Raw genomic sequence first — 14467 nt, forward strand, 5'->3', positions numbered from 1 at the left:
ATTTGCAAATGAAGGTGAGGCTGCGGTGGTTCTGGGTCACGATAGGGGTTGTGGGGGGTAAGACAGCCCATATCTTCAGTCGGCACCCCCCTCAACTCGCATGCCAGTCCTCAGGTTGCTCTCTAACCGCAACTCACACACTCCTTTCTTGCTTCAGACCGAACTGACTGTGTCAGAGGCTGGTGAGCTGGGCTACCAACCAAGCGCATTCTTCTTGTCGGCTTGCTAAATCGGCCCTTTAGTCTATAAGAGTCGGGTGAGCTCGTCTAGTGTTGCTTCTTCTTCTGTCCTGTACGGAGACAAGTCAGTCCTTCAAACTACACACTACAAAAAAGAAAAAGAAATGAAGAACATTCAACTTTGGGCTGTTGCCCAATTACTTCTTGGCGGCGCCGCCTTTGAGCTGGACAAAAGGGCCGACTGCCCTACGATGGCGACGACGACTGTATACAAGCCAATCACATTTTATGTAACGGTACCTGTGCCGAAATCCGCAGCGGGCGAACCCAATCCAAGCCATGAGTATACGGAGAAGTACAGCCAAGCCTCAAGTTCTACGAAATGTGGAGGTTCCAAGACGGCTACCACCCAAGTATCATCAAGTTCTCCGGACACTACAGCTGCCGCACCTGTTGCGCCCAGCAATACGCAAGCAACTTCGTTTAACCCCACGATTGCCAATCCAACAGGTGAAGTTGCCACATCTGTCGCGGTCACAAGTCAAGCGGCTACAAGTGCAGTGACTAGTCAAGCTGCTACGAGTGCGGTAACAAGCGATGCCCCGTTTCCATCAGGGGGTGGCACCATTGTCAAACCTCCGGGTCCATTCAGTGGCTATAAGAATGCGGTATACTTCACAAACTGGTAAGCCGTCTACTTCTACCCAAGTAACCAAGAGACTAACGACCGCCTCAGGGGTATCTATGGCTCCAACTACCAGCCGCAGGAGCTGCCCGTCTCAGAGCTGACGCACGTGCTGTACGCCTTCGCGGACATCGGCTCGGACGGGACGGTCCACACCTCGGACTCGTACGCCGACATCGAGAAGCACTATGCAACTGATTCGTGGCAAGACACGGGCCACAACGCTTACGGGGTGATCAAGCAGCTGTTCCTGCACAAGAAGAACAACCGTAACCTCAAGATGCTGCTGTCCATCGGCGGGTGGACCTACTCGCCCAAGTTCGTGCCCGTCGCTGCCACCGAGCAGGGGCGCGCCACCTTCGCCAGCTCTGCCGTGCGTCTCATGGTCGACTACGGCTTCGATGGCATCGACCTGGACTGGGAATACCCGACCAATGCCGAGGAGGCCCAGAATTTTGTCCTGCTGCTGCAAGCGTGCCGCAAGGCCCTCGACGACTATTCGTACCAGCACCAACTGGACTACAAATTCCTGATCACAGTCGCCAGCCCTGCAGGCCCCACCAACTACAACAGAATGGATCTGATTGGGATGGACAAGTACGTGGATGCTTGGTATGTACTCTTCCCCGGATCCGTATACTGCCGTATCCAAGGAGCAAGTCAGACTGATAAAGAGACCGTAGGCACCTGATGGCATACGACTATGCCGGCTCTTGGGACCCCACAACCGGGCATCAGTCGAATCTCTTTAAGAACACCGCCGTGCCGGACTCAACCAAGTTCAGCACCGAGGACGCGGTGCAGTACTACGAGTCCAAGGGCATCTCATCCCAGAAGATCATCCTGGGCTTGCCGCTGTACGGGCGGTCGTTCGAGGCGACGACAGGGCTGGGCACGACGTACAGCGGCGTGGGCTCGGGCGGGCCGCAGCCCGGGGTATGGCTGTACAAGTCGCTGCCGCGGCCGGGGGCGGTGGAGAACTGGGACGACGTGGCGAAGGCCAGCTGGAGCTACGACGCGAGCCGCCAGGAGCTGGTCAGCTACGACACGGTGCGCAGCGCCCGCATCAAGGCCGACTACGTGCTGAGCCGGCGGCTGGGCGGCGCCTTCTTCTGGGAGGCCAGCGGCGACCGCGCCGGCGAGGAGAGCCTGATCAACTCGGTCAGCAAGAGCCTGCGATGGCTGGACCAGACGCCTAACAACCTCCGCTATCCCACCAGCCAGTACGACAACATCCGCCAGGGCATGCCTGGCCACTGAGGAAGGCAGAAGGAGAAAAGGGGTTGGAAATTGTCGGGTTGGGATATTTTCTGCTTCAAAGGTATATATTTGGGAACGATTTGTGATTTCAACGCGAGGCATGATTGGACGTCTGTGATAAGCCAGCTCTGGAATATATTCTTGTTTTGGGCGTATATGCTTTGGCATTTAGAGCAATTGAATAGAAAATGTCAGTCATGTTGGTTGTATGTACAATTGTATTATACCAATGTGCAACGGTACATGTCAGTAAGGGACATGCCATGCGAGCTATGAAACGAGATTCGACTTGCTAGGGGGGAGCAAGACTGAGACAAAAGCCGCGTCTATACATGCCATCAGATGATGAGTCGCATTGCCAGCTTTACGTCTCAGCGAAAACGTAAGTGCTCTTGGACTCCTCGACTTGGACCTCAATCTTGGCCTCCTCGAGCTCCTTGCCGTCGATCTTGATTCCGGCCTTCATGACATCGCCGGGCACAACGGGACCAACGCCCTTGGGTGTACCAGTGATGACAATGTCGCCCTGCTCGAGGGTCATCACCTTGGAAATGTCACTGAGGATTCTGGGAATCTGGAAGAGCATGAGCTCCGTCGAGTCACTTTGCTGGATCTTGTCATTGACCGAGAGATAGAGGTCGATCTTGTGAGGGTTAGGGATGGCCGACTTGGGGATGATATTGCTCATGGGCAGGAAGGTATCGAAACCCTTGGAAATCGACCAGGGCAGACCCTTCTTCTTAGCCTCCCATTGAGCATTCCTGGCAGTCATGTCGATGCCCAGAGCGTAGCCTGGTCATATTTGGTCAGTGGGAAGGTGACCACCTCCTGAAACGGCAAAAACGTACTCTCAATGGCATCGAAAGCGGTCTTCTCATCGCTCGCCTCCAGGTTCTTCAGAGTCTTGCCCATAATGAGGGCAAGCTCGACCTCATAGTGGAGATCCACGCCTCTGGGCCGAATAACGGGGCCCTCCCCTGGCAGCAGGATTGAAGACGAAGGCTTCAAGAAGAAAAAGGGCTGCTTAGGCCGAGCGCTGTTCAGCTCAGCAATATGGTCTCTGCGTACAATGTAAGCCACAAGTCACTCATCAGCAGGGTGTGAATCAGGACTTACGCATAGTTGCGTCCAATGCAGACGACCTTGCGAGCGTTCTTCAGAGATGCTGCTGAAGACATGGTGCGACGGAAAACATTCATATCGAACTTGGCGCGGCAAAGTTAGCCTTGTCTCGGTTCTGCGGGATATAATCCGGTCTTATAGGGGGAAAGGGGGGTAAAGGTGCCAACCGACCTTCGGGATGGGACACTTGCCACAAACGTATACGGGTTAAAGATTGGCCAGAGACGAACAATGAGTCGAATGCGGCCGTGTTGTCTCGGCCAGCCACGGGTGTACTTTTGTATCCGATAGTCGGCGCAGAAGGGGCAGCAAAAGCGAGGAGCTGGTGCGGAGCTCCGAGGCAGGTCGCGGAGCTTGAGGGCCCGTGGGAAAGGCACCAGGGCCAGACTACGGAACAGCAGTAACGCAGCGCAGGGGGCGAAGACGCTAATTACAGCCCTGGTGTACGCAGGAAAAGCTTCGGCGGGCATGGCCTGAAGACGCGCTAGCTTTTCGAGCGCTGTGGGGAGTTATTCAGCGGGCTCAGCAGCAATCGTGGCGCTCGTCATTCGCTAGAGCTGTCGTTGCTCCAGTGGAGTCAGCGCCCGACTAGCCCCCGCAGCCCTGGCCGTTTGGCGGGCGTCGCACGCGACTTCTCCACAATAATTTCGACAGCTTCGCCATCTTCCCTGCAATCTACATGCATCGTCACGACTCAGCTTCGACTACCTAGACCCGAATTCGTACCCTTCACGGCACTGTTGCGTCCTCTGCGCATCACACAAGATGGAGGCTATCCAGCTGGCCCAGATGCTAGCCGACCTGAACGACCTCCAGGCCGCTGTAAGTAGCCCTGCGCCCCGATCACCCGCAGCCAGGTTGTGTCGCACCTGGACTTGACTGGAATGAGAGAGAGGCAAGGCTGACCCCGCAATCCGCCCTCCCGTGCAGCAAGATCAAGGCGCCGCGAAAGCTCTCGTCGCCGCCAACAAGAACCTCGAGCGCGCTGCCAAGGACACGCCCTCGCTGGGCTCGCAAGCCCAATCCAAAGGCCCAGGGACGCCCGCCGCCGACAGTAGGATAGCCACGCCGGCAGGCAGGTTCGACAAACTCGGCCGTCGCATTTTCAGCCCTCCCTTGTCGAGGACGAACTCGTTCACGCCGTCCTCGTCAATTCCCGGCACTCCTCGCAGAGAAGATGTAAGCTTGCTGTTCCCGCCCCGATCATGTTGTGTTGTGTAGAACATTGGCTGATAACATGGGACAGCTCGATGGAGATATCGACAGGGCGTCGACCCTTCTATCTCTCTACGAGATTCGGGCAAAACTGAAGGAGCAGGACAACAGCAGTCTTCACAGAGCCCGAGAGAAGATCAATGCGCTTGCGGCCAAACAGGCACAGCTGGTTAAGCAGCAGCAGCAGCAGCAGCAACAGCAGCAACAGCAAGCGAAGCTGCCTAGTTCTCAGCGTAAGGACCTGAAGAAGTAGAGTCGCCCTCCCCGAAAACGAAGAAACTTAGACGACAACTATGCATATTTTCCGGCGTTTACGGATGGTGGGAACATGGGTACCATGGGCTTAATGGGTCATCGTTGTTGGGGACTGGCACGGCTACGACTGCCGTAGGAAAAAGTTTGCTGTTTCGTGACGAGGCGTACGGTTAAGGACATTGCTAGACCAATGCCTGTGACGACGAAAATGCTTTTGGTGTTTTAAGCACATGGGAAGGGCACACATGTGTACGACGGACATGACTCTTGGTTCACTCGCGTATTATTGCTGGAGGTGGTGGGAACGTCAACCTAATAGCTTTCATTATTGAGGCGATCTATATTACATTATTATTATTATGATCGAAGAAACGGTCGTAGGGGAGAGGGAAGTGAGAGAACAGATGAGAGACTCGGCTAGGGAATCTGCTTGTCTCTCCCGCTGGCTCAAGTACCACGACGGACGACTGCCGCGAGAAAATGCGGACAACCGTCGGCACTCGCTGGCGTCGAACTCTATGAATATACTCAAGTTAGTCTACCATGAAGGAGGAACATACTCGAACGTTTCTCATGCATGGCGAACATCCAGTATTACTCGCCAGTCTAAGTATTTGCTACTATTTCAGTACAGAGGGGATTCAATGTCTCTAGGACAATTCATTCTGTTGCGAAGGCTAGCACAATGCATCTGACCTAAGGGACATTAAAATAGCTTGACTGACTACAGGTCATCCTGCAATGAAGCCTGAAACTTGATCTTGGGATGAAGCTGGATGAACGGCTTCAGAGGCTTTTGCCGGATGGATAACTCCCAGCAGTAACCCCGTGCGGCCAATGGACCTTAGAAGCAGTGCACCTTCAGTGCAAAAACCAGAGCGTTCCAGGTTGTACATAGTACCTGAAGCCCCCGCTCCGGGTTTAACGTCCTTCAGTATCCAGCCCCCACGGCCAGGTGCAACTCGAGCCTCAAGCCCCTAAAACACCTTTAGCTCGCCTGGGCCTGGGTGGCTTGAGGGCAGTTCAGTGGAAGTCTCAAGGCAAAACGTCCGTGCTTTCCCGCCAGCCAGAGACGTCACCGTCGATCAACTCGGCTCGCGCTCCTCTTCTCCGTTCCACATCGCGACTCAACTCACTTTTCCCCGGGACTGGGACTCGGACTGGAATTTGCCCACTTACACAGCATAGCTACCGGCGCGATCATCGTGGAAGCTCCATACCTACCCTCGTGAACTGTGGGCGAGCGAAGATGGCCGCAACCGTGGATATGAAGCTCTTGCGAGCCACCAAGTTCCCGCCCGAGTTCAATCAAAAGGTCGACATGCAGAAGGTCAACCTGCAGGTCATGAAGAAGTAAGCACCCAAGCTCCATGTCAGCTGCTGCGCCTCCGCTCCCGTGCTAATTCCGCACTCACTGCAGATGGATAGCCAGCAAGATCTCCGAGATTCTTGGGTCCGAAGATGATGTCGTGACCGAGCTCTGCTTCAACCTCATCGAGGGCACCCGCTTCGTACGTTGCACACACGGAAAACCGTCCCCCCGACTGAGCCAGTGCTGACACACAATTCCCCATGTAGCCCGATATCAAGTCCATGCAGATCCAGCTGACCGGATTTCTCGAGAAGGAGACCGCGCCTTTTTGCAAAGACATGTGGAATCTCTTCTTGAGCGCCCAGTCGAGCCCCCAGGGCGTCCCCCAAGAGCTGCTCGAAGCCAAGAAACTCGAGCTTCTCCAAGAGAAGGTGCCTAAACCCACCCAATGTCTACCATCAGCACAGCAGAACCAACCCTCTAATTGTTTCCTAGCTCGAGGCAGACAAGATGGCCGAGGAAGCCCGCGTTCGCCGTGAGAACCAAGAGCGCCGAAGCCGCGACCTAACCGACACTCGAGACCGTGAGCGCCGAGATCGGGGTTTCCCTCGAGGTGGAGGCCGCGGCGACAATTGGCGCGGCGGCAGACGTGGTGGTGATCGAGCATACGAGGATCGCAGTCGGGCTTTTGGCCGCGGCCGAGATCGATCTTATTCACCCCCACGCCGAGGCTCATATCGCAGCGACCGAGACCGATACATGCCGCAAGAACGCCGGGCCAACCCCCGTGGCCGGTCTCCTTCGCGCTCAGCGTCTCCCGACTCTAGGGGGTCCCCAAATGGTTCCCGCTCCCGCTCTCGATCTGCCTCGCGTAGTGGAGGCGGTGGTCGCAGTCGACGTTCTAGTAGATCAAGTGGCAGCGGCCGCCGCGGCGGTCCCTCACGCAGGTCGCCTGCTCGTTATCAGGATAGCCGCAAGCGGTCCCGATCCAGGGATCGAGGCAACTATAGACCTCGCAACGCGCGCCGCAGAAACACTTCCTCGCCGGATAGTGCTTCGGACTCAGACGGAAGCAGGCGCTCTCCTTCAGCTAAGAGACGGCGTTACTCAGAGTCGCGTAGTCGATCACGAACGCCTCTGCGTCGAGGCAAACGTCGCAGCCCTTCACTATCGTCCGACTCCCGTTCACGAAGCCGCAGCCCAAGACGCCGGCCCGCCCGGGACCTCATCAGCCGCAGTCCATCACCGGACCGTTATGGTAGACTGAGACGGCCGAGAAGCCGGAGCAGGACCAGGAGCCGAAGCAGGAGCCGAAGCAGGAGCCGAAGTAGGAGCAGAGACAGAGGCGGGAACAAGCCAAGACGAAGAGATTTTTCAGGTTCCCCTCAACCGCGTAACAAATCAGCTGATACTTCGAATATTCAAGGCCGAGAAGATCCCACCAGCCACGACCCGGCAACTGCGAAGGCCGAGGAGGTTCGTTCTTCTTCATAGGGCTACTTCATCTACGCTAAATACTCGGCATGAGAAGCTGACGTGTTGCCTTCTGTCTCAGACCAAAAACCCCAAGTCCTCACAGCAGCAAGCCAGCGAACTACGCGAAAAGCTGCTGAAAGATAAAATCATGAAGATGAGAAGAACCTCGCACAGTGGTCCTGTCACTGATTAAGGCTAATCAGCTTGGCTTTGCAGATTCAAGCATCCATTGGTCCCCCATCCCTTCCTTGATTGAGCATGATGTGGATATTCACGGTTCGTTCTCTTCTCTGCTTTACTGGATCTCACAAAAAAGTTGCATCGCTCGGACTTGGTAGGCGTGACAGGCGTTTGTAAGTAGGTAGATAGACCCTGAATATGGCAACGTTGACTTTGACTTTGTAACAATCAAGAGTGCTGTGTTCCTCAGAACCCCTAACGACGTTTACGTATGGTCATTCGAGTCAGTACTTCTCTGACTGAGATGTACAAAAAAGCAGGCATAACCTAGTTGCTCAATTGAAAGTGTTCTCCTTGACCATTTGTTGCATTCGGGGCATACGGACGGATATATGTACCTACACATTTATAGCATTAAGTGCGATGTCCTGCGCAGTACATGGTTTAGGGCGGGTTTAGGTGCCTCCGACTTCCGCCGCTGCTGGCCGCGCTCTTAGAGGGGCACCAGCTCAGCGCGTCGGCATTCATCGAAAGGCACGAAAAAAGTGGTTGCCCGTACACGACCGAGTTCATCTCGCCTTTCACCACTCCTACCCAACCGTCGCTTCCATCTACAACCATACACTTGGTCAGCGCGCCATGTCCGAAACCGCGCCCTCGGCCGCCGGCGGCAGCGGCGCCGACGCTTTCGACCGCAAGAAGGAGATGGCCGAGTACGAGCACGAGAAGGACATCATCAAGAAGGCCCTGGCCAAGCGCCAGAAGCTCATCAGCGAGCTGTCCAACCTCGAGAACAAGATCGCCGACCTCGAGGGCCGCTACCTCGACAGCACCCCGGGCGGCAACATCCTGACCGGCTTCGACAACTACACCAAGGGCCTGACGGGCGCCGCCGCCCAGCGCCGCAAGGCCGGCACCACGGAGCAGAACCGCGTCTTCTCGCGCTCCTCCATCTCGTACAATGCGTTGAATGTACGTCTCTGGCTTACACCCCACCCAAACGGAACCTTGCGTGTTTGTACGCAAGGGCGGGTTGTGCGCAAGATGAACTGACCTGGGCCTCGTGTTATACAGCAGGAAGCCGCCACACCCGCCTCGGGCACCTCGACACCGGGCGCGCCGACGCCGCTGTCGGCCTCGTTCGCCAACAAGGAGAAGGGCGCGTCGGAGGCGCCGACGCCCACGTCCACGGCGGAGAAGAAGACGGCGGCCTCGAAGACGAAGAAGAAGGACAAGGAGAAGGCGGCCGAGGACAGCGAGACAGACTCACGCGCCGACGGCAAGAAGGTCCGGACGCACTTTGGGGCCAATGCCCGGAAGTAAAGATGCTGGCTGCTGTTCTGTTGGCGCCTCGGGCTTTTCGCTCCTCTTTATTGCTCCCCGGCGTGCAATGTCTTGCGAGTACCTTGGTTGGTTAAAAAAACACTATGATTTATGATACCCACTGCATTGGAACGGAAGGGAGTTCTGGGCGTTCTGGTAGAGTCTGGCTAGACGGTTGCCTATTGATGTGTGTATTAGGAGACACGCTAAGTATTTCTCTGATATAGAAAGTTAGCTCAAAATCCCGACAAGCTGGTGACAGCGACGCAGATGAGGTCTCTGATGAGCTGGTTCTTTCATCCTGACCATGGGAACGAGTCGTCTCGATGACAATTTGGCTCGCGACTCATCTCTATACGATCCGACTAGAGCACAACCGAGTGACTGAACATGCGAGAAGACTCTCCAGCTAGACCAACGAAAGACTGTTGGACATGACATGACCATCAGGTACGAGACGGGTTGCCGCCCGGTTCCGCATTGACACACCCCTCGGCTCGCGGCTTGCGGCGGGCCTTCCTGCAACGGGCAGCTCGACCCAATTCGGAGCTCCTGGTTCCACTGCGGGGTGCTCGGGGTATGTCACATTGGATCTGATCTATCCACCACGACCATTCAAGCACGCGATCGACAGAGTATATATATAGTCGCATCGCAGCCCGCCACGCGCGCCCAGAAGCACGACCGTAGGTTCATGTAGCAGGTGGTTCACAAAGGGAGCTGTTCACTAGGTGTTCTTCATCATCATCCTTATATATCCAAACGGTCTCGGGGATTCCAGCAGTCCACTATGACGGTTATGGCCACCAAGTTCACGCCAGAGGTCCTCCTCTCTGCCCCACGCCGCTCCGCAGCCGTCCCAAACGGTTCCGGGACGCTGGCTCTCTTCACAGGTGCGTACTCAGCCGTGTGCAAGGCGATCTGGCGGGCCAATTGATATCCCCTCGTCTCCAGTCGGCCAGCTGTAGGCTTACCTTGCGTCCAGTCTCGACATATTCCTTCGAGTCGCACTCGCGCACCGCCGCCATCAAGGTCCTCGACATCAAGACGGGCAACTCCACCACACTGTACGAAGACCAAGCGTACTCGGAACCAACATGGCTGTCCGACAGCCAGTTCTTGCTCGTCAAGAGCGGCGACAAGGGGTCCTCGCACCTCTTGGTGGCCGATGCCACCCAGCCGGGCTCTGAGTACGTTGGCTCCCAATCCATACCGTACGGCTCGGGCTCTGCCCGTCGTACACGGCTGCTCTTGGCTGCAAGCTCATCGCTGACCTCCTCTCGCTCTCAAGGCCTCGACAGATCAAGACGTTCGATGGCTCGATATCGAACCTCAAAGTCACCCCGCTGAGTGACGACACTGTGGCGCTTGTCGTATCCGCGCCGACAACGCCCTCTGGCGAGCTTCACAACCCGTCCCGGGAGCCCAAGTCCTACACTACCGGCAAGGCGTACAGCGACCTCTTCGTACGGCACTGGGACACATACTCGACCAAGAACAAGCCGTCGCTATGGTACGGTGCTCTGAAGAAGGCGTCGCGGGACATGTGGAACTTTGCATCGCCTAACGGCGGCCTGGTCAACGCGCTCAAGGGCACGAAGCTGGTGAGCCCCGTGGGGCCGTTCGGGGGCACGGGAGACTTCGACATCAGCAAGGGGGGCCTGGTGTTCGTCGCTAGCGATCCGGAGCTGAACCCGGCCATCTACACCAAGACGGACGTGTACTACGTGCCATTGAAGACCTTCACCGAGGAGAAGCCGCCGGCGCCGCAGCAGGTCAAGACGGGCCACCTGCAGGGCTACAGCGGGTCGCCCGTCTTCTCACACTCGGGCCAGAGCGTCGCCTTCAAGCGCATGCGCCACCGGCAGTACGAGAGCGACAAGTGGCGGCTGATGCTCATCCCGGACGTCGCGGACCTGGCCAACGTCCAGGAGTTCTACAAGACGGACGACGGCGAGGGCGCCTGGGACCAGCGGCCCGAGACCGTCGTGTGGAGCCACGACGACAAGGAGCTCTTCGTCACGGCCGAGGACAAGGCCCGCACCCTGCTGTACCGTCTGCCCTCGACGCCGCTCGAGGCCACCAAACTCCCCGAGCCCGTCGCCACGGGCCACGGCAGCGTTGGCGACGTCTTCAACCTCTCGCCGCGGTCCAACCAGCTGCTGGCCACGTCCAGCTCCCTCGTCGACAGCAGCACGTACAGCGTCGTCGACCCGGACGCCAACTCGGCGGTCACCCTCTCGTCGGCCTCCAAGGCCGGCAAGACGTTCGGCCTCTCCGAGTCGCAGGTCTCGTCCATCTGGTTCCAGGGCGCCGGCGACTACCAGGTGCACGCGCTGGTCATGAAGCCGTCGGGCTTCGACCCGGCCAAGAAGTACCCGCTGGCCTTCCTGATCCACGGCGGGCCGCAGGGCGCCTGGGGCGAGTCGTGGTCGACGCGCTGGAACCCGGCCGTCTTCGCGGAGCAGGGCTACGTGGTCGTGGCGGCCAACCCGACGGGGTCGACGGGCTACGGCCAGGCCTTCACCGACGCCATCGCGACGCAGTGGGGCGGGCGGCCGTACGAGGACCTGGTGCGGTGCTTCGAGCACCTCGAGTCGTCGGTGCCCTACGTCGACACGGACCGCGCCGTCGCGCTCGGCGCGTCGTACGGCGGCTACATGGTCAACTGGATCCAGGGCCACGCGCTGGGCCGGCGCTTCAAGGCCCTCGTGTGCCACGACGGCCTCTTCAGCACCATGGGCAGCTGGAGCACCGAGGAGCTCTTCTTCACCATCCACGACATGGGCGGCACGCTGTGGGGCAACCGCGCCGGCTACGAGCGCTGGGACCCGGCCGCCTTCACCGGCGAGTGGGCCACCCCGATGCTCATCGTCCACTCCGAGCTCGACTACCGCCTGCCCGTGACCGAGGGCCTGGCCGCCTTCAACGTGCTGCAGGCCCGCGGCGTCGACAGCCGCATCCTGATCTTCCCCGACGAGAACCATGTGAGTTACCACCTCTTGCGCGCCCCGTGACGTGTATGCACCGACCAGAATGGCTGACTCGAGGTCTGCACAGTGGGTCATCAAGCCCGAAAACTCGCTCGTGTGGCACAAGGAGGTCTTGGGCTGGATTAACAAATATGTTGGTCTCGATACTACGGGGTTGGCAGGCGACACGGAACAATTAGTCGTCTGAATGTGACTTGGCATTATATAAGTCGAGAATCAGCCGCTGTGTGAACGACTGGTTGAATTTAGCGTTTAAAATGAGCCCAAAATTGCCTGTCGTCTCAACTTGACGTGAACAGAAGCCCCCGAGAAATACCTCTCCTTGGAAATTTCGTTTGGCAAAAGACCCCATTCATCGGCAGGCCACTCTTGTCGGCTATCGTACAAGACATTTCTACATGGTTTCAGAAGTATTTCAGTCACAACTCTGGGTCAGCAGCGCCCACCCAGCTCGAAGGCTTCCATAACACGTCAGTGCTGAACAGCGGGCCGGCCGTCACGGGTTTCCTAGTCCTTTCGTTGCGTCTCGCCTTCTCTCTGGCCCGGAGAGCCTCCTCCTCCTGAAGCCTTTCAATCAGGGGAGCATACTCTGCGTTTGTGAGAGCATCGAAGACCTGCGGCCAAGTCACCGTTTTAAAGTCCACAAACAAGGTAACGGCATTCTGCCCTTGCGGTTGGCTGAGTGGGCATCTCTTCGCCGAGCGGCATTTATCGAGAATGATCTGCTGCACGAAATCAGCCACGAGGCGGCGCTGGCCTATCATCAGAGAACTGATGAAGTGATGCTCGAATCGAGGTGGTTGATCCTCATAGCGGTCAGCAAATGCTTCCAGCCATCTGCGAAACCTGTCCATTGCTCTTGGGAACGGAACTGCTGTGAAGGCAGCATCGGGTGCTGGTGGCTCCATGTGGAACCTGTTCGCCCCTGGGGTGGTCAGGGGAGACACCGTTGGAGTCTTTGCAGTATCCTCCTCGCTACCACGGCGAGTAATGCTTTGTTTCAGGAACTCGATTTTCTCTGGCGAGTCCACCAGACTCATGAGCTCAGCGAGATGACTCTGGTAAGTTTTGAACAACTCAAGAACTTGAGCGTCCTCGGGAGAAAGCTGTGGGTTGGGTGGTTGTATGGCGTCCTGATCGCTCAGTCTTTCCTCCAGTATAGCAACATGCTTCTCCAGTCTTGACTCAAGGCCTTTGTGGCCATTTTGGAAAGTATTGAGTTGCATCTCAATTGCTTTGTGATGGTCTTGCATGCCTCGGAATCGTGACTCGCCCGATGACAACTTCTCCTGAGCATCATTGACGGCCAATTTGATGCTTGAAAGTGTCTCCTCTTGCTTCAGTAGCCTCGCATCTACGTCTTGTAGGAACTTCTGAAGTCGGCTAATATCTTCACTGTTGAATGATATGAGTAAGGGCAGGCACAGTGCTTGTTTCTCGGCATCTGCAGCCCACATTCGAGCTCTCGCCACTCGTGCCTGTCGCCTGAGGATCTCTTCTTCGAGTTTATTCATGACTATGATTGCTGTCAGTGGGGTTAGAATGGCGTTGGACTGGTGGACTCACTGAAAGCCCCACGGTGTAATCGTGCCGAAGAAGACAAGAGCCTCGACGGGTGGAAAAGGCCGGCCGCTGGATTCTGTTGCTGCAAAGACTACGACAAGAAGGATAACGCGTTCATGGTATTTGTGATCAGCAAGAGGGGAGCATGTGTCGCCTGGGTTAAGAGGTTTGCTACACGAGGGCTGGCGAAGGACAATGTGCCTGTGAGAAAGAGGTGCTCGTCTGGAGTTCCTCTGGTAGAAGGGAAACTTGGGCAGATGATAGTCGTCGAAGGCAGGCGCAGATGGCGCTGGGTAAGCTCGGTCAGGAGGGTCAAAGAAAACGGAAGGCACCTTCGCACCAAACTCAACCCAACGGACACACATGGATCTGAGGCTAAACCGGGTTCCAAGGTCATGATGCAGGCAGGCACCTGCAGTAGGTCCAAAAGGTTGCATGCCGAATGAAGGGAAAGTGCTTTGCCGTGTTGGTACTTTGTAAGAGACGCAACATGTCGAGGGCTAGGCAAATGCAGCCGCTGCCAGCCTGGGTCTAGAAATACTCGCGCAGCTTCAAAATGTTGCTGTTGACAGGTGCCGTGATTTACCATTCTCTAAGTAGTTATCTACGTCGGCAGTATTCAGCGGACGCCTGATATCACGCCCGCTTGTACCGATAGAGATTGGAAGGTGAACACTAGGACTCGATAAAAGGCAGCAGCATATCAAAAACGGTTGGTATCCCTTGGTGGTATAAACAAGTCACGGGCAAGTTATCACGGGCTGTCAGGCGAGAAAGCTAGAAGACGTTTTTTCAGAAGATTTTATTCGGCAGGAAACTCGTGGCCTAGGTACAGTGACAAAGAAAATGAAAAGGAACCACAAGGTGCCGACGAGTCTCGCTGGAACGATACCATGCACCTGCT

The 14467-nt window shown here is 56.7% G+C and overlaps 7 protein-coding genes across 7 annotated transcripts; 5 read left to right on the top strand and 2 right to left on the bottom strand.

Moving 5' to 3' along the window:
* Window positions 1-343: 343 nt before the first annotated feature.
* On the top strand, window positions 344-2124 carry JN550_010325 (uncharacterized protein; the record flags this gene model as incomplete). Its single annotated transcript, XM_049308566.1, has 3 exons — window positions 344-864; window positions 916-1476; window positions 1548-2124. The coding sequence occupies 3 exons, from the start codon at window positions 344-346 to the stop codon at window positions 2122-2124; spliced, it is 1659 nt and encodes a 552-aa protein (XP_049167754.1).
* Window positions 2125-2488: 364 nt separating this feature from the next.
* On the bottom strand, window positions 2489-3716 carry JN550_010326 (uncharacterized protein; the record flags this gene model as incomplete). The annotated part of the gene is made up of 4 exons (XM_049308567.1): window positions 2489-2916; window positions 2973-3184; window positions 3241-3329; window positions 3477-3716. 4 exons carry the CDS (start codon window positions 3714-3716, stop codon window positions 2489-2491), a joined length of 969 nt encoding a protein of 322 aa, XP_049167755.1.
* A 295-nt stretch (window positions 3717-4011) lies between these two features.
* On the top strand, window positions 4012-4714 carry JN550_010327 (uncharacterized protein; the record flags this gene model as incomplete). Its single annotated transcript, XM_049308569.1, has 3 exons — window positions 4012-4068; window positions 4147-4425; window positions 4493-4714. 3 exons carry the CDS (start codon window positions 4012-4014, stop codon window positions 4712-4714), a joined length of 558 nt encoding a protein of 185 aa, XP_049167756.1.
* Window positions 4715-5965: 1251 nt separating this feature from the next.
* JN550_010328 (uncharacterized protein) lies at window positions 5966-7295 on the top strand (the record flags this gene model as incomplete). The annotated part of the gene is made up of 5 exons (XM_049308570.1): window positions 5966-6069; window positions 6137-6227; window positions 6295-6459; window positions 6524-6611; window positions 6676-7295. 5 exons carry the CDS (start codon window positions 5966-5968, stop codon window positions 7293-7295), a joined length of 1068 nt encoding a protein of 355 aa, XP_049167757.1.
* Window positions 7296-8323: 1028 nt separating this feature from the next.
* On the top strand, window positions 8324-9007 carry JN550_010329 (uncharacterized protein; the record flags this gene model as incomplete). Its single annotated transcript, XM_049308571.1, has 2 exons — window positions 8324-8656; window positions 8759-9007. 2 exons carry the CDS (start codon window positions 8324-8326, stop codon window positions 9005-9007), a joined length of 582 nt encoding a protein of 193 aa, XP_049167758.1.
* A 790-nt stretch (window positions 9008-9797) lies between these two features.
* JN550_010330 (uncharacterized protein) lies at window positions 9798-12187 on the top strand (the record flags this gene model as incomplete). Its single annotated transcript, XM_049308572.1, has 4 exons — window positions 9798-9900; window positions 9993-10221; window positions 10299-11994; window positions 12068-12187. The coding sequence occupies 4 exons, from the start codon at window positions 9798-9800 to the stop codon at window positions 12185-12187; spliced, it is 2148 nt and encodes a 715-aa protein (XP_049167759.1).
* A 232-nt stretch (window positions 12188-12419) lies between these two features.
* JN550_010331 (uncharacterized protein) lies at window positions 12420-14000 on the bottom strand (the record flags this gene model as incomplete). Its single annotated transcript, XM_049308573.1, has 2 exons — window positions 12420-13395; window positions 13567-14000. The coding sequence occupies 2 exons, from the start codon at window positions 13998-14000 to the stop codon at window positions 12420-12422; spliced, it is 1410 nt and encodes a 469-aa protein (XP_049167760.1).
* Window positions 14001-14467: the final 467 nt, after the last annotated feature.

This window comes from Neoarthrinium moseri (assembly GCF_022829205.1).
Source record: "Neoarthrinium moseri strain CBS 164.80 chromosome Unknown scaffold52_Wmoseri_CBS_16480, whole genome shotgun sequence".
Taxonomy (NCBI): Eukaryota; Fungi; Ascomycota; class Sordariomycetes; order Amphisphaeriales; family Apiosporaceae; genus Neoarthrinium; species Neoarthrinium moseri.